We start from the raw sequence: 19,475 nt of genomic DNA, 5'->3' as shown, positions 1-19,475 counted from the left end.
GATTGATCGTCACATTATAATGTTCCCATGGCTAAAATGGCAAGCATGTTTGGTGCGATAGGGATTCGAACTCCCAACGATTCGAGTGCTTTAACCACCAGGCCATGCTGAGCGTACAAATTTATGAATAAGTATGGGTTCCCAACTTCTTTAATTTCTTGTAGATATAAAAAATTTTTTTTCAATTTTTTTTAGCACATGGAAGTGATGATTCTTTTCTTCATTGAAATTTTATGAGAATAATTTAGAATAATGTTTTTTCAATTGAAAAAAATATAATGACTGGATTTTCTCCGTTTTAACAAGACACTGAAGAAACAACATGTATTAAATTACATCATCCAAATCACACGGTACCCTTTGTTCCAATACAAACTGAAAATGAAATTTAACAAATTAATACAAACTCAACAGTGTTGTTGCTTTGAGAGTTTTATTTTCAAGATAAAGGTTTTTGAGAGTTAAACATATTCCAAAAAAAAGGAAACAACGACAGATTCAAATTAATATATTATAGGTAAAATGTAGAAGATGATCCTCATCAACTGTTAAGTGATTGGTTGAAGCTGTAAATAAAAATAACATTGAAACGATTAGGTATTATTGTCAATACACATCGAATTAAATCCAATAACATTTCGTATAATATATTAGTCACATTAATTAATACCAAATGTGAGAGACAAATCACAAAATTCTGACCATTGTTCTAAAATGGTGACAAAAGTTTTTTTGTTTTTGGATTAAAAAACTCAAATATCTTACTTAGCTGGTACTCAGGGAAATGAAAAGTTTAAAATATTTTCTTGTATAATAAAATTTAGTTTTTCTCTTTCGATTAAATAAAATTTATCTATTTGCAGATATTTGTTTTTTTCTTGTTTTAGATTTCATCAGATTATATGTTTATACAATATAATAGTTTATAGATATTGTATTTCATTTCGTAGTACAACCCTTCTTTATTGTGTTACAATTGTAATTTTATTATATCACAATTATTATTCTAAAGTGCAGTGTACCAGAATGTTTTTAACGTGGATTACCAGTGTCATTCTACGTGAAATTATCCTACAATACTATCCTCATTAGTTTTTTGGGCATGTTTGTTTTGAATTTTGTTAGCCGTTCCTTATTTACCAGTAAAAGACTTGAAGGAAAACAGCTAGTTATCACTACCTACCGCCATCTCTTAGGCTACTCTTTCATTTACAACTAGAGCAATTATTATATTATAACGCTCCGACACGGACAAGCGTGTTTGGTGGGACAAAAATTCGAACCCGTGATCCTCATTAGATTCTACCTGTCTCTCTTTTAAAGTGTAATGGAGTGGGAATGAAGTATAATTGTATCATGTTTCTTACGTGTTATTATCATTGCAGAATTTCTGAGAGATATACGACTTAACATCTTTAACTCATTTTAAGAAGGATACTTTATCAATCTATGTAAGGAAATGTAGGTTTTTATTCAACGTCTTTTTTTTGTATTTGTACAAGTCTTTATATATTATCACATATTTTCATAACATCACATATTTAGAAATAAAAGAATAATTAAAGTGCTAGCCTTCTATACTGCGAAAATAAAACTAAACAATTAATCAACACTAATATATAAAATTAATTTTCGATTGCTGTGGTATTTTCTCTTAAAGTAAGGCATTTGATACGTCAATAGTTATTACAGGGTCTAACTGTTAAAAAACTCGTAACCTTATTTCAAACTATAAATATTTTTTAAATGTTCTTGTAGACAATAATGTTGATAGAATTATCGGCGTAGTTCTTTAATGTATCAAATGTACAGGTATATTTTAACCTGATGTTAACTTACGTCTTCACAAACATTTGCTAATCGCTTCAATGATTATAGTTTCTGGATCCACGTGAAGTTCTGCATATTTCTCACCGACACACATTTTCATTTCCTACACCAATATACAAACAGGATTTAATGTCACTTGAGATTTTTCAAGACTGAAACCTTGAAGAATAAAAAGCTTCAACAAATATAAAATGTGTTTGTTTAAAGCCTTAAAGTATATTGTAGTTTTAGGGTGACTATAGATCACATAACTCAAATCTCCTATAATTTATTGCAACTTTAATCAGTTGGTTCGTTTCACATACATAGTTATGGAATTACATATACATAAACATAGTGCAGAACAATTAAATATAATTAGATAAAAATCAACGTCAAAGAGACGTTTCGAAAGCTGAAAAACACTAGTGACTTTAAAACTTTTCTTTGACTGATAAGATATGAGTGTTTGTGTTTTAGACGTCTCACAGAGAAGTCTTCAAATAAAGGAATTGTATATGGACTTTCGGATTTATAAATTAAATAATTATGAAATACAAGTTTTATACAATTTAAAATTAAACTAAATTGGATATAGTATTGAGATTGTTTCGTAAAACAAGGTTGTCTGAAATAGAAAAGAAATGGGCCTGAGTTCAGATTTGAAGTTAAGCCAACATCTACAGTGATATCGGTAACAATTTTTTTAGACGCTGTAGTAAGTCGTATAAAATATATTTAAATTGCTGAGACCTCATTTCTTTGTCAATTGTTATATAATCTCGTGATGATATATAATAACTAGTTTCTGTAGAGTAGGGAAATAAAATAATTTTGTTGCCGCAGTAGTTCTTCGTACTAACAGAAATAAATTTTGATTACGAAAGCAGAAATTAAGTACAAAATTTCATTATATTTAATTATCACCTGCACAGCCGCTTCTCTTTCTTCACGACACATTTCATTCAAGAACTCGTCCAAGTTATCTGTAGGAAATTCTGCTTTTTCACATTTTCGAATTGCATCTGGAAGCTTGACATCAAAAACAATTTCTGTTATATGAGCTTTATGTTACTTTCCATAATTTCGTTTTGTGATATTTAATCGTAAACGTACGTTTATGTGTCAAAAGCAGTATAATTGTTCTTAATTTTATTATATCTATTTTCAAACATGCTTCTCCTCTGGTTCCTTTACAATCAAATTGAAATCGTTATTTTGACATGAACTGAGGATATGCAACATTTTTGAAACAGAGACAAATAATGGAAAATATATATATAGCAAGGAAAGTAAGAAAAATTAATATTATATTATTTCAAATCTGTGAGTTACGTCCAATATACATCTACACATCGTGTATTTTAAAGAAGGAAATACTTATTTCACAAACCTTAATATTTATTAAATATCAGTTAAAACTGGAAGTTATTTTTACTGTCTGTAAAAAATTCAAGTTTTGAATAAGTTATGAACATTTTTCATAATGTTGAAAAACGGTATTATCGGTCAATAATTTACTATCATATTTGAATATTGTTGTTTTAATGTGTGTTTGTTTTTCTGATAGCCACATTGGGCTATCTGCTTAGCCAACTGAGGGGAATCGAACGCCTGATTTTAGCGTTATAATCTGAAGACATACCGCTGTACTAGTTTGGGGCTGTTGTTTTAATCCTTGAATCTTAACATTTACTCTTACTGTGTTAAACTAACCTTCTATATAAATGTAATTTTAATTGCAATTCGTACACCAAGAAGCTCTTTACTGAAGAGGAAATCTGCTGTTTACAGTAATAAAACATTGTTTCTAAAACTATAATGAATTAATAAAAACTGATTAATAATAATATTCCAAACACTTACCCAATCTGCCCTTTCACCAAAAATTTTTGTATCGCACTCTTTTACCTCATTCATTTTTTCAGGATTCTCTTTATTCAGCTCTACATGGAAAGGTACATGTTTGAGTTATATTAGGAAGACATTTTTCTCATTTCACATACCAGCGTACCACAAAATACTTTATGAAATGGAAAGAAGAAGTTACATTCTTTTACCCCAACAATAGATCAGAACATTTAGACGTGAATAGAAGTGTAAAACTTTAATGAAATTATTCCAGATATTCATGTATAACCTAGTTGAAATATTCTCTAGAAGAAATTTTGATGTGACCCTCGACTATTTGGAGCCATCGGAGAGTGTGATGTTATTAACTAAAGAATTTTAGTATATTTCTTATGCATAGTATGTTTTTGTGAAAATAAGGAAGTTTGCTTTAATAGTATTTTATTCTAGTTTTCTATTGCTTTGTTTCTGTAACTGTCAAAGCAAAAAGAGAACACTTATTCCAGTAATACTATTAATTAATGCAGTAAATAGTAATAAATTTTGAAAATGAACTTACTACACAGCAGTTTCCACCCTATATCTATGGCGTTGCCTCTAGCCATCGTCAAGCTTATGAGCACAACAACAGCTGCAAATAAAACTTTCATGTTGAGGATGTTGCTGCTTTCACAAATATTTCACCTTGGAAAACCTTTTTATATCACTTATCCACATCTTTCAGCCAATTGTTTAAATTAATTTGTATTTATTTTAAACATAATAACTTAACTCGTGTTTTCACCAATCATTGCAAACCTTTTTCCGGATTGGTTGAACCGTGTCTGGTAAGAACCAATAATACAGTGATCATCTTAAACACAAGAGACTTCATTTTATATAATAAGTTCACATGAATCACATCTTTTCGTTTACAGTTTCATTCCTTGTGAAAAAATTCACTGTATTGGAGCACGTTATACATATTAGACCCTTAATACATTTATTTCCTTGAAAGTACATCCACGTCTGACAAGTTTTTATATTACTATAGATATAAATAAACAGTTGTTTTATCTTTTTTTGCGATTCTGATGAATTTTCTTGTGTGTTTTACAAACACACTTTACGATTAATACTGTTCAAGTTTTTGAATCACCGTTTCTCTCTTCAATTTCATTACTCCTTCTCCTTCTTGCTGTTCCTGTTTTTGAAATATGTTTAACATTAAATGCAAATAATGAAACATGGATATTTAAATCATCTAATGTTTAAAAAAGTAAGACAAATAAATTAAGTTTCTATAACAGTAAAGTAATGAAAATAAATCTAAATTTGCGTAATTCTGCTTATAATAAACATAATTTTCAGAGCTGAGTTTCAGAATTAATATATTTATTATTTTAACCATGAATCTGGAAAAGTATTTTTCTCATTGAAGATAGCACGAATGTAAGGGGTATGTTTCAGTCTTGTGTCCGAGGATAAAGACAGGTGTTAGAATTGGGGAAACATTTTATGCCAATAATTAATATTAATGTGTTTAAATGTTATTGCTGTTTTACTCACCGATCAAATTGTTACTGATAACAATTTTTATTTAATTTTTTTATATGCAGTTGGTTAACTTTATCAGACGAAATGATATGGGATAACAGTTTTTCTGACAAATTCCAAACATTACGTTGCTAGTAAGGTTTTATGTATCTGAATGATGTGTATGCTGAATATTATGTGAAATATTCTTATTATTTGTATTACTAACGATTTTGTTCCACACAACAAACAATTTAATATTTTTTTTGTATGTACACTACAGTAACTATTATTGTATGCAATTTTTGTTAATACTTTGAAGAGTTTTTTCTTGACTGTAAGATAATATTTAATACTACATATCTTCCTGCTAGTGTTTTGTACATTCTTACATGGCTGATAAATATAAATAACAAAATCAATTAGAACAGTTTTAAGAAGCGTGAAAAGTTTGAGTGTGTTATTGTGTATAAAAGGATGTTTCTTTTTTAACAGAAGTAGAAGTTCTGATATATTATATGTTGATTCAACGACCTGTATGTTCATTATATTGATGTATTACACATTATAAAGGAATCTTCTATCTGTTTTGACTAAGTTCTTTTTTTTTCGGTACTTGTGAACTAAACCAAACGTAATTGCTTATTTTTCCATTGTTACGAATTTACTATTATACATTTATTTCAATATCTATGTCTGTTTCATTTTGATGCGTATAACCTATATTGTTATATGTGTATTGGAAATGTCTCGCCTGTTCTCTTAATTTGTATAAGATTCTTGAGTATAGAATCAACAATATATATATATATTGTTGCCTACTAAACTTTCGAGAACTTCGCCTCAAGATTATAAATTGACGTGCCAAGAGACAGAATATGTTCTCGTTTTATTGCAGTTATTATACCATAAACCTGGGACTCCATAATATTTATAAATGCTTATTAATCGAAAAACTATATATATTTCACCAAAAACGTTTATAGATTTTGAACATTACAAACTGTTCAACTTAAGAGAATATACTTCAAACGTTAGTATTTCTACAAAGACATCGCATAACTTTAGTAAAAACTCACATGTGAACAGTTACAGATAACTTTCTTGTTAAGTGAACTATACTGATATAAACACTGAATTATTAGTTCGTCGTGAACCATCGATTTAAAATTGAGTTTCCCCACCAAATGAAGTTTGTAAGGCTCTCGTATATAAACCATTATTTGTAATAACCATTTCATACATTTCTTTTCCAAATAAATTTTTGGGTATTTTAAATGTAAATGAAGAGAAACAGAAATCTTCCACATCAGTAGGTCAATTAATATCCTGGGGTTAAATATGTCTTATTTTATAAGTAGAATAAATAGCATTCACATGATTATTACATGTTGATGTGGTAATGTATGATGTTGTAGTTTGAAATATAATAAAATATTTTGTAAATTAGAGAAACTTATGCAAATATAAGTAGAATGTAGTTTAAAACAAGTTTTTATATATTTGATCACTTTTATCTCTTCAGTGAATGTTTCATATCTTACCTAAAAATAACAATGTATGTAATAGTTAATGTTTTTGAGTAAAGACTTCATTCAGTATTTCTTTCATAAACTTTGTTTCAGATTTACATTGCAACAAATATCTAAACAGATGATTTCATTTTATTTGTCAATTTTCGTGATCTGTTAACAGGGAAGGAAGGTTATTAACAAATAGTTCTGAAGTGACTAGCTAGACTTGAATAGGTATTAAACGTTATTATGTGATGGTCAAACCCACTACTCATTGGTAAAAGAGTAACCCTCTAGTGTTACTCTGCTAAATTAGAGACGGGAAGTGCAGATAGATCAAAATTCAAAAAGAAATCTAATTCACGTAAAATTTGAAAATATTATTTTAATTATGTATATTTATATATAAATGTCTTAATCCACTCATCTGACAAAATAATTTCAGAATACAAATATAGTTAGATACAAACTAGGTAGTGTCTTGAGACAATCACCTGAAGTTGAATAGGATATTTGTAATTTGAAGGAAATATCACTTTTCATTCAACACAATTTTCTAAAGCGAGATATACAGTGTAGCTGTTTTATAAAATGATATGGTTCTTTGTAATAATATTATCTTCTTCAGCTTTAAGTCTATTAATATTTTTCTTACATTAATAATATGAGCTTTTAAAAGATTATATTTACTGTATATGTAATAGTACTTATCATTGAAAGTTTATATGCTCGTTTCTCGTTAAATGGGCTTACCGAAAGTGTTGAACACGTTATAAACATCGGACACACCGTTATGTCAAAGGGAAAATGATGAAAGTTTATGATATGGAACATTATTGAACTATAACAAAAATTATGTAATATAGGTTTGTATATAATTTTCTAAGTATGACATCAAAGATGGAATGTATAAATAACAACAGTTATCCCCTCGTGTTATATTGTAATACGATCGATAATACTTTACCTCTACCACAAAGTTTCAAATCTTCTGATACAATAAATTTGTTTACTTATTTGTTCCGTTATATAGATTACGTATAAATTTTCATATTCATTTTTATCCAGAATAGAAGTATTTAGCTATTATTTAAGTTCGGTTATCAAGTCTTTAATCAATACTTAAAAACGTAAAATGTTTAATGAGGCAGTGCTTATTTAACGTTATAATAGTTCACATGCATTTCCAAAACATGCCCATTGTGTTTGTTCTGTTAAATGTGGCACGCAGGTGCTCGTGTGCTTAATGTGTGGAAACAGTACTGGTAAAATTAGCTACAATTCTAAAATATAGATAAACAGTTGCATAATATATGGTTTTATTTTTTACTTTACCAATATCGTTTTATGTTTCGAGCCTTTTACTATGTTTATGTTTTTGGTTCGAATTCGTGTGTAGTCACACGAGGGCTATCTGCTCTAGCCGTCCCTAATTTAGCAGTATTAGATTACATCACCACTCACCGCCAACTCTTTTATGAATAAATAGTGAGGCTTATCACTACCTTATAAATCCCCACGGCTGAAACGGCGAGCATGTTTGGTGTGTGACAGGAATTCGAGCGTCCTAACCGAAATAAGAATAGTGTCTCACATCCATGTTTATTGACTCTTGGTTTAAAATAAAGTAACTCTTGATGTTGAATTCCTGTTCATATATATAAAATTGTGGAAAATTTTGGTGCTTTGTTATAAAAATTCGACGTTATTTTAATAAGGCATAATATGCATACTTTATGAAAAGTTATAAATTCTCTCTCTGTTTGGGTATTGGGGTATTGATTGTTGTTTACCGAGGAGGTTCAGGTTTCATTAACCTCCTCCACAAGATTTTGGTTTATTTATTTATTTTTCTTTTTTTTTCAACATTTAAGCACATTTATATATGGTACATGAGGGCCCGCACTTACTTACAATGCCCATGCTCGATCTATACATACGATTGTTGCAAAAAGTAATAAATGCAAGATGTGTTGTTTGTTTTTTGAATTTCGCGAATGTGCGCGAAGGCTATCTGCTTTAGCCGTTTCTAATTTAGCAGTATAAAACTGGAAGGAAAGCAACTAGTTATCACCATCCACCACAAACTCGTAGGCTATTTTTTACCGATGAATCGGAGGATTGATGGTTACTTTATAACGCTCTCACAGCTTAAAGGGCGAAGATGTTTGGTGTGACGGGGATTGGAACCCGCGAGTCTCAGATTACAAATCGAACGCCTTAACCCACCTGACGATGCCGGAACCGTAACACTTGGATGCAGTAATCAAATGAAGTCGACCACAAATTGTTTCTTTTTCGGATTTTTATAAAAAATTAAGAATTTTTTGAACGATATTTCAATTAATGACAATTGTTTCAAATTTTATTTGCATAAAATGAGTCCCCCACTAGTGCAGCGATAAGTACGGATTTACAACGCTAAGATAAGGGGTTTTATTCCCCGCGGTGGGCTCAAAAGATAGCGAATGTGGCTTTACTATAAGAAAACACACACAAGCAAAAATTTAAACGTTATTTTTTTGTATTCAGACAAAATTACTTTTTCGTATAGATATCTCATTTATATTTTCAAATCACTTTAAAAAAAAAATTTAGTCTCTGTATTCATTGTGTTTGATAATTGTTTTATTGAAATAGAATCATTTCTTTCTAACGATGCACCAAACTTATGCAACAAAGTGCCTAAGTTTTTTCATCAATGTATTATATGTCACCTTAAAAAATAAAAAGTATAAAGGTGCGGTATGGGCAGGTGGTTAAGTCTTACACTGCCAAATTAGAGACGCCTAGTGCAGTTAGTCCTTGTGTTGTTTTGGCGAATTTCAAAAACAAACAAATAAGCTCGTTTCCATTGTTGCTGGGGGAGGAAGAGTCAGAAACTGTATGAACACGTAAAAGAAAAAAAATATTTGAGAAATTCATAAGTTATATTTACAAAGAAAGAGAGAGAAAAGATTTTTCATTTTTGGAAACTAACACAAGAAGGCAGTATAATGAAATTAATTGTATAGAATACGTTCACAAACTGCATTTCAAAAAGTTTCGCGTTACTTCCAATGTAATACAATTTTATTAATAATGGTTATTAATATGGTTATTAATACAATTTTATTAATAACCATATGAACTTTTAAAATAATAATTAGTACAACACTTTTCTAAATATGTTCATTTTTAAAGCTAAGGAAAAACTGTTTCATCTCGGAAAATAATGTGTGTTTTTTTATAGCAAAGCAACATCGGGCTATCTGCTGAGCCCACAGATGGGAAGCGAAAGCTGATTTTAAAGTTGTAAATCCGTAGATTTACCGCTGTTCTAGCAGGAAGCACGGAAAATAACGCAAAATTGTTAAAACGTATAAATGTAGTTACATACACTGCTGTCCAAAATCTTAAGGCCAACGAACATAAAGAAAAGGGCTCGGCATGGCCAAGCGCGTAAGGCGTGCGACTCGTAATCCGAGGGTCGCGGGTTCGTACCCGCGTCGCGCTAAACATGCTCGCCCTCCCAGCCGTGGGGGCGTATAATGTGACGGTCAATCCCACTATTCGTTGGTAAAAGAGTAGCCCAAGAGTTGGCGGTGGGTGGTGGTAACTACCTGCCTTCCTTCTAGTCTTACACTGCTAAATTAGGGACGGCTAGCACAGATAGCCCTCGAGTAGCTTTGTGCGAAATTCCAAAAAAAAAACATAAAGAAAAAATATGCATTTTGTGTTGTTAGACTCAACCATTTATTTGAGTAGAGTTTCGAAAACGAGAAAAGGGTAAAGAGAAATAAGAAACTTTTTTAGCATTTAATAGTGAAAATGTTAACACTATGAAATTATCCTAAATACTATCTGGTCAGAAGTTTAAAACCAAATGAAATTTAGTCATTTGTGTTCAAGTGTTAGCGTTGTCAAGATCTTCTACTGACATCTCCTGTGTTATATGGGTAAAAGCATGACAAAGTTTAAAAAGTTGATAGAGTTTGAACGTGACAAAAGCAAGGTCTCTATGAACGTGCCATCGCTGGTGAGATTGGAAGTAGTTAGACTGCTGTTGCACATTTCTTTAAAGACCCTGAGGGATATAGAATGAGAATTCTAAGTGGTTGGCCAAAGAAAATTTTGCCGGCGTTGAGCAGGAGGATTCGACGGGTTGTCCGCCAAGACACCAGACAATCGTCGAACCAGATTAAGGCCCTTACGAACGTAAAATACAGCGCAAGAACAAAATAACAATAAGATGGCATCTACGAGAGAGAGGCTTTAAAAACCGTAAACGTCTTCAAAGGCCACGGTTTCTTCCTTTCCACGAAACAGCTCGGTTAAAGTTTGTTGAGAAGCACCAAACATGGGATGTAGAAACGTGGAAAAGTTTTGTTCTCTGATGAGAAGAAATTCAAACTGGTTGGTCCAGATGGCTTCTAACGTTATTGGCACGAAAAAAATATCTTACCAAAGACATCTTGTAAACGACACAGTGGAGAAGGTTACATCATGATCTGGGGAGCTTTCTTCTTCCATGGAACAATGGAACTACAGGTTAAACAGGGGAGTCAAATAGCATTTGGCTATATTCACATGTTGGGGAGAGCATTCTTATTGACTGAAGGCCCTTGGTTGTGTAAATATGACTGGATCTTTCAGCAGGACATCGTTGAAACCCACAATGCTTGCAGGACAAAGGATTTTCTTATGGCGAATAACGAGATTATTCTGGAACATGCAGTTGTTTGCCCGAATAGAACCCCATTGAAAATGTTTGGGGGTGGATGGAAAGTGAAGTCTTTAGAAAAGGACGTCAATTACAAATAGAGTATAATTTTCGTCATCACCACCCACTGCTAACTCTTTAGCTACACTTTTATCAACGAATAGTGAGATTGACCTTCACCTTATAACGCCCACGGCTGAAAAGGCGAGCATTTTGGTGCGACGGGGATGCAAATCTGCGACCCTCAGATTATGAGTCAAACGACTTAACCCACCTGACCATGCTGGGCCTACCAGAATGGATCTGCCATGATTTTCTTACACTGAATGTATAAACTCTGTATAAGCATTACTATTTCAAGTGCCACAAATATTCATAAACTTTAAAAGATATCTTCAAGACGAGCAGTATGCTAGTAATAATACCTTATTGGACTCTCAAAGGTTCTAGTTATTGAGGCAAAATGTTACTATAACACTCTCAGAGGTTCCACTCATATTGGCTAATCTGTCACATAATCTTGTGATTCGAGAGGTTGTGTTGCATAAGATATGTTTTATACTACCTGAAGTATGTTGTCTTTTAATGACTCTTTCATCTGGTCTGCAGTTAACAGCACTAACTGCTCTACTGATTAGTATCAAGTAACTACTTTCAACCTTAGTATCCCAAGATATAGGATGGTAAGTTAATGTTACTCAGGCATATGAAGATGCAAGTTCCTTAATAAGACAATCTATTACTACTCTCATATACAGACTTGATTACTTGAAATGTGAAAATAATTCTTTCGTTATATCACTAGTAACAGTTAGAACAGCAAACCGCATTTTGCTATTCCAAATTTCTGTTATTGATTTTAACCATTCAACGTGTAGGTAATATACTAAGTTGAATTCAATTATTAAATACATATATTTCTGACACCGATTAAATGTAGTGGAGGTATTAATGTTAAGCAGCATGTTTCTGGTTGAATTAAAGGATTAAATGCCTCTTAGATATTTTTGACAACTCTTATACATATCAGTGTTGAACTGCATGTTACTTGTTGCAGCTGAAATATAAAAATGGTAGTTTAGAAACTAATGAATGCAGACCTGAAACCAAAGGAGAAACTTGTTGCTTACTACACACAGAAGTATTTCTTACACATCTACAGACACGATGCAACGTTTAAACATGAATTTTCAAATTACATTCATTAGATACTTGATGTAAAGCTAATATGTAAATTGGAATATATTTTGGACTAGATGGATTAATAACTTAGACAGAAAGGGAAGCTACTTCACTTAAGCCTCTATCTTTCATTCAACTGATCATACTAACCAGAACAGTGTAACATTGAATTCTACATCTCTTACAACAGCGTTGTATTAGCTCTATAAATAATGGATATTTCAGAATAATATTTGCAGCTTTTCCTCCAGGGTGCAGTATTTAGAAAGGACTTTTTTCTAATGTTGTAACAAATAACAGTCCATAAAGGCACCCAAGTGTCTCAACTATCTCTTAGGTTATGGCTGGGGTATCGTGGAACAATGCATCCAATTTCAACTGTCATCCACTATTTACAGTTCAGGAAAAGGCATTTCCTTTTCTTTCTTGTAGTTGGACTGTAATATCATGTCCAAAATCAAAAGAAGTGATTGTATGATTATGGTTTACGGAAATAAAAACTTTGACACCAATGTTCAACAATTTAAAATATATATCAAATACAAACTGTCAATATGACAGTATACCTTAGCAAATTTACTGCACAAGTTAATACATTTCTTTATATTAAGTATGAATGGCTTATTTCTTTTACTGTAACTAACAGAATTATGAAATATATTGCTTTTAGAACTTAATTTATGTACAAATTTTAGGTATTTAGGTATTATTTTAATAAATCTGTTTTGAAACTTGTAGAATCAATTATAAATGAAATAAATAAAAGTCACTTTAATATTACATACCATAATAAAACTTTAACTTTAGCTGTTGCTGGTGTTTTCTGATAGGAAAGCCACATCAGGCTATATTAGGATTTTAGCATTGCTGGTGATGTCACAAAGTCTTCGAAAACTAGGATAAGATTTTTTAAATAGTTCCTACATTACTTGCCTGTATTTCTGTTTCTTTTAGGTAAAACTAAAATGAAACTCATTCCTCCTTATGTAGTCACGCAGAAGTATTTCTTAGAAGAAGTAGTTTTGTTGAAATTTGTGCTATAATCAACAAACAGACAGCTTGTTACTACTATTGCTTTCATAATGAGCCATGGAGCCATGAGAAAAAAAATGTTAAAAGAGGCTACTAAATATAACATCTTTAAGACCGTGGGCATTACACTAAATAAATAAGAGTGTATAGTTATAAAATTAAATATTAGTGGTTCTGTATAAGTTTTTGGTATTTGTTTTTGTATATTTAATTGTATTATTTTTTAACAAAACAATTTAACTTTATGTTAATATATTATTCTTATTATTTGTGATTTAATTTTTCCATGAATTTGTGTAATTTTTTGGTATAACTAAATTAAAGAGATGTTAATTAGTAACAAAAATTTATCCCATCAAGGTAAACTCTTTATCTATGATATATAAGTAAAGGAAAAGTAATATTAAATATTTTGTATACCAATGACAAAAATGTTTTGAAAAATATTTAAAATCCTTTGATTGGTCGTAGACTTTTCTCTGCATTTTACTTTGACAAGAAAGCTTCATTTCATATATATAGTTACTTTTAATTTGATATCAATTGAAAAAAAAAATTACTGAATGAAATAGTTAAATTTATCTTAATAAATCATATAAACACTCTGCTGCTGACAGAAGGTGAATTTTGAACTTAGCTTCCAAATATGTTGACAAAGTTGACATTGATATTTTGTAAAGAGTATTTTTGGATGAGATGAAATTATATTTAATATTCAAAGTCTATTTTCAATTAATTAGGAATTACTATATTTGTGTTTGTTGTTTGAAAATTAAACTTAATGAAATATTTAATAAGAAAGAATTTGTGTTATTTAATTAGCTTCTCATTCCAGACTAGCTGGGTAAACATAAATTATTTTAACCTTATATCTTGTATTAAAAGTATTTCTTTGGTTTTGAAGTAGATATAAACGTTATCAGTAATGAAATAATATGCAAGGAAATGTTAAAAATTATTAAACATGCACGTTTTTCTCAGCATTTAAAATTTTATCAATGGATTACAACTTCAGAGAACGAAAGTACCTTCTGGTTATTATTGTGACACTGACAATTAAATCACAAACTTTTAATAAGAGTACTTACTTTATTTAAAATCTATCAAATTTTACAAATATTTTTGTCCTACTAAGTTTAAAGCTAGATCTTAGGAGTTATTAAACTGTACCACTTGTACAAGGCAAGTGGTTTTAATGATAGAAAGTGAACTGTTTTAAAGAAAGTCTGGTTTATATTATAAAAAGCATAATAGGTTGTAGTAAATATGAATCTAAGAACTGAAATAAGAAAATAATTCTAAAAATTATTAAATGCTTTGTTTACAAGCAAGAATTTTGAAGGTACACAGAAGTAAAACATAGAATATCACGTTTTAATTAAAATACTCAAAATATTGTAATTTAATACTAAAGCATCAATAGAAAGTATACTTAAATAAATAAAAAAAACATTCTACTGGAACTCTAATTTTATTTTATTATTCGGGTGTGAAATTGTGGGTTGAGGTGTGTACTGGACACCTGAAATATCCATATCAGATATAACAGGTTTAAGGTTAGCTCATTTACATAGTATATGTAAAACAATGTTATTTACATTTTAATTCAATTTATGATAAATATTAATAAATGTCTTTTCAAATATGAAACTCACTCTGTACTTTGTAGATATGTATCTACTGATCAACATACTTCACTTATCAGGAGATTCATTGTTAACTTCAATCAGCTGTAGGTTACAACCAATTTTTTTTGTTTCACAAGTTGAAATTGAGGAAGGTCTTGACTTCAACACAGTAACATCAGAACGTTGATCAACTTTGTTTTTCTCTAAGGTTTCAAAAAGATGTTTCACTATATTTATCCATGGCCCAACATAATAACAAAAAAAAAAAGACTGGAAGTGTATTTATCTAAATAAGACAAAACATCATGATACTGCATAATATATTAATATGCAGAGAACTCTACATATTTGTTACACTCATTTCACCACTATACAATTTATGATTAAATTCATTTATATCTCTGAAGTAATTTTATATGAGAAAAACTATATTAAAATTGTAGGTGTACAGGTTTTCAAATATTTATAAATTCTTGTATAAACATGTCAACAATGATGATATCATCTTTGATGATATGAATTCCATGTTTAAAGAACATTGTTTAAACAATAAATATGTAATTCATCTTTAACTGTAGGCCATATAAAACCAATGTGGTAAACAAAAATCAAAATATCACAGTGATAGCAGTAAGCTGACAAGGTGACATAAGGTAAAAGTGTATAACTTGTAAAGCACTTCATCTATAATTGTCAATGTAAACATTAAATATGTGACAATCACACCAGATAATTGAAAAATGTTAAAATTTTCTGCTGTGCGTTCCCTTTTTTATTTAACTCTTGAGAAACAAAACAGAAGATTTGAAAACATCATCTATGATATGTTAAACCTACTCGCTGGGGCTGTTACAAGTTGAAATGATGGAACATATTGTATTTTCTAATTTATGAATAGTAGGAAACAAGTAAACGTCTAAAGGTTTGAGTTAGTAACAACTACCTCATAGATTCAAGAAGTCAGAAATTTAAATGTCAACTTTTTTTAAGAGTTATGTTTAAATCTTAATTAGACTACTTTATTATCAAAGTGTAGGGCCCGGCATGGCCAGGTGGGTTATGATGTTCGAATTGACCGTCACATTATAACGCCTCCACCGCTGAAAGAGCGAGCATGTTTGGTGCAATCGGGATTCGTACCTGCGACTTCAGATTACGAGTCGAAATTTCTTTTGTGTAAAAATAAATAAAAACTTTAGATTTAAACGTTTAATGAATAATTTAACCGATTGATAAATTTCGAAGAAAGAAAAAATCGAAATACTATTCTGCCATACTTAGCATCTACTTTCATTGGGTCAAACGAACCCTAAATATAATAATTTAAATATGTAAATAATAATTGAATATAATCAAGAAGCCTTTTTGCTGAAACAAATGGGTTTGAGTTAGCAGATTCACGCTCCCAATACTTTTTTTTCAAAATTATAAATGATTAAATCATGAAAAATAATTAAGAAACACAACAAAGTCTTATCTCCCTCTGCCTGTCTACAAAAGAAAAATATTTCCGGTGTACCCTTTTATCTCATTCAGGTTTCAGGAATGTTTCGATATATGTATGCATGAAAGACAAACATGTTTGATTTACATAAAGAGAATATTTATTTCTCACTTTATGGACCAGCCTACGTAAGAAAGTCATAATAAATAAAATAAGTTGTCTTATTTTCCTCATTTAATAAACCATAAAGTATTGTTATGTATAAAAATGTATATCTCAGTGAAATAATTCCAAAAGTTGATGTATAGTCCCGATGAGTTTGTTTTTCTTATAGCAAAGCCACGTCGGGCTATTTGCCAAGCCAACCGAGGGTAATCGAGCCCCAAATGTTAGCGTTGTAAATCCGTAGACATACCGCTGTACTAGTGGGTGCTAAATCCCGATGAACGATGCCTATTCCATTTTCAGAACAGACTCTCAACGTTTTAGAACCATAGAAAATTGTATACAACAGATGGGACAGTTTTGATTTTTTTTTTTTTTTCTGTAATAGCAACGTAGTTTGCTTTAATAATGTCCTAATGCTATATTTTTCTATTCAGTAGGTACAAATATGAAAATATAATATTTATTTCAAAAATACGAATGGATTAATATATTATAAATTAATAAAGCTGGAAAATGAACTTACTGTTCAACCTTTCCCAACCTTCTCCATTTGCAGAGTCGATTTTTATTGACGTTATGATTACCAGCACAACCAGAGCTACAAATATTTTGATGATTTTGTGGTTTTCATCAAGAGTTCACGTTAGAAAAAAAAAAAAAAAACATTTCTTTATCATTCAGGCAATAGCTTTCATCCATTAATTTAAACTAATTATAGAAATTATGTTGGTTTTGGGAGTTTTAGTCGTCGTTGGAACTTCTCTTAGAAATAGCGCATGTGGCGAAATAAAAAATAAATTATTCACTACCCAATACATTATAACAGATCGATGAACGCGATATATTTCTACCACAGGGACTATAAACCAATCTTGAAGTTGTTAACAAATACTTTTCATGTTTATTAACATCTTTAATATTGTAATATCTTTTAATAAAATTATGTTCAACGTATCTGTAGATGCATGATGTTAAAAGCAATTCCAACAGCAATTACAATATTAACAACAACGTCAACAGCAATGCCAACGACATCTACCATTATACCAATGAGAGGAACAGCAACATCAATTACAATATGAACGTCGACGTCAACAGGAGTACCTTCAACGAAATGAGAAATTTGTAGGAGTCCGTGAGGATACAGAATTTACTCTCTTTCCAAGAACGCAAGTTGATAAAATATTTCAACATGTTAGCAATACTTAAACAACTATCTCTGATCTTGAACCCCTATCTTTGTTGAAATGTGTATAAACAGTATTATTTAAAATAACATCTAAAATCAAGAATTAGACCTTTAATTCTTGATTAATTAATTATTTATGCATCAAAAGTTTCTGTTTATTCGGAAAACACTCTCAGTTTTAAATATATTATGTGAATCTATTTATTAATTAATTCTTTTTATTTAGTGTTCATATTCATTTCCTGTTTAACACGCACTAGTGCTTTACAAATTCTATTATTTTCCAAATTTGTTAACATTATGAACCTTTCTGGTTATTTATTAAGTTTTCCACTTTGGATTTTGTTTTTAAGAAGGACAAAATACACAAAACAGAAATCGGCATTTTCTTATATAGTCTGATAAAGTAATTACACTTGAAACAAATAACTAAAAATCAATATTTCACTAGAATTGAGTTCTTAAATTTCTTCACTGTTTTCATTTCGTACATCTGAAACTTTTTTTTAATTTTATCAAAATGTATTTTTAAATGAAAACATCAAAATACATAAAATTCAAGATGACACACGCAAAGTAAAGACGGCTGTTATGGGTATTAAAACATTAATGTCAGTCGAACCTTGTTTTGTACTTTATTTTAATTAAAGTATTAAAGTCCATACCAGCGATCTTTAAAACGTATTACAATCAGTATAGCTTTTCGCCTTCTTTAAATGAAAATGCAATACCTAGGCATATATTTCTTACTTACTGTTACAAGTTGAACAATGAAACAGGACCCAGTATTATTCGACAAAAGGGTATTTACACTTCTAACTTTTATAAATATACTGATACATTCCAGAAAATGTATAAACTTTTTTGTACACTACAGCTTAGATAAATTATTATGAGACATTGGAAGTCCTATATTTTTGGACACCAAAGACAACTCCTAATTTTTTTTTTTTCTTTTCAATGAACACTGAAAATAAACATTGTTAATGTTAACTGATACAGTTGCTGCATAAAAAAAATAAATGAAGTTAGTTTATATATGTTGGCCTAGCGCGGCTTGGTGAGTTAGGGCGTTCAATTCTTAATCTGAGCGTCGAGGGTTCGAATCCCTGTCACACCAAACATAGTGTCCTTTTAGCCATGAGAGCGTTATAATGTTACGGTCAATCCCACTGTTCGTTGGTAAAAAGCAGTCAAGAGTTGGCAGTGGATGGTGATGACTAGCTGCTTTCTCTCTCGTCTTACACTGCTGAATTTGGGACGCCTAGCGCAGATAGCCCTCGAGTAGCTTTGTGCAAAATAAAAAAAAAAAAATTTATGTGTTCTTTAATCAAAATGTTTTGATTAGAAATTGTACAAACGTATCATTTAAAGTGTTAATTTGAAATTTAGTTTTTTGTGGAAAACGTTGTAAAATAATTAGAAACTTTTATTCAGGTTC

The 19,475-nt window shown here is 30.4% G+C and overlaps 2 protein-coding genes across 2 annotated transcripts in view; one reads left to right on the top strand and one right to left on the bottom strand.

The window, feature by feature from the left end:
- The window catches only part of LOC143225304 (uncharacterized), a 520,157-nt gene that overhangs the window by 317,645 nt on the left and 183,037 nt on the right, over positions 1-19,475 (top strand). The window lies entirely within an intron of this gene.
- Positions 417-4,372, bottom strand: LOC143225306 (uncharacterized). The gene is made up of 5 exons (XM_076454455.1): positions 4,220-4,372; positions 3,676-3,755; positions 2,737-2,841; positions 1,840-1,933; positions 417-566 (listed from the first exon to the last, which is right to left on the bottom strand). The coding sequence occupies exons 1-4, from the start codon at positions 4,308-4,310 to the stop codon at positions 1,844-1,846; spliced, it is 366 nt and encodes a 121-aa protein (XP_076310570.1). The 5' UTR covers positions 4,311-4,372; the 3' UTR covers positions 417-566; positions 1,840-1,843.

This window comes from Tachypleus tridentatus, chromosome 9, assembly GCF_004210375.1.
Source record: "Tachypleus tridentatus isolate NWPU-2018 chromosome 9, ASM421037v1, whole genome shotgun sequence".
Lineage (NCBI taxonomy): Eukaryota > Metazoa > Arthropoda > Merostomata > Xiphosura > Limulidae > Tachypleus > Tachypleus tridentatus.
Note: the sequence above shows the minus strand (reverse complement) of the source record. Positions and strands in the feature narration are given on the sequence as shown.

Coding starts and splice junctions, on each gene's coding strand:
- LOC143225306 (XM_076454455.1), bottom strand. CDS start 4,310: ATGAAAGTTTTATTTGCAGCTGTTGTTGTGCTCATAAGCTTGACGATG. Junction 2,842..3,675: donor TTGGTGAAAGGGCAGATTGG/GTAAGTGTTTGG, acceptor TTTGATGTCAAG/CTTCCAGATGCAATTCGAAA. Junction 1,934..2,736: donor AAAGAGAAGCGGCTGTGCAG/GTGATAATTAAA, acceptor ATATTGGTGTAG/GAAATGAAAATGTGTGTCGG.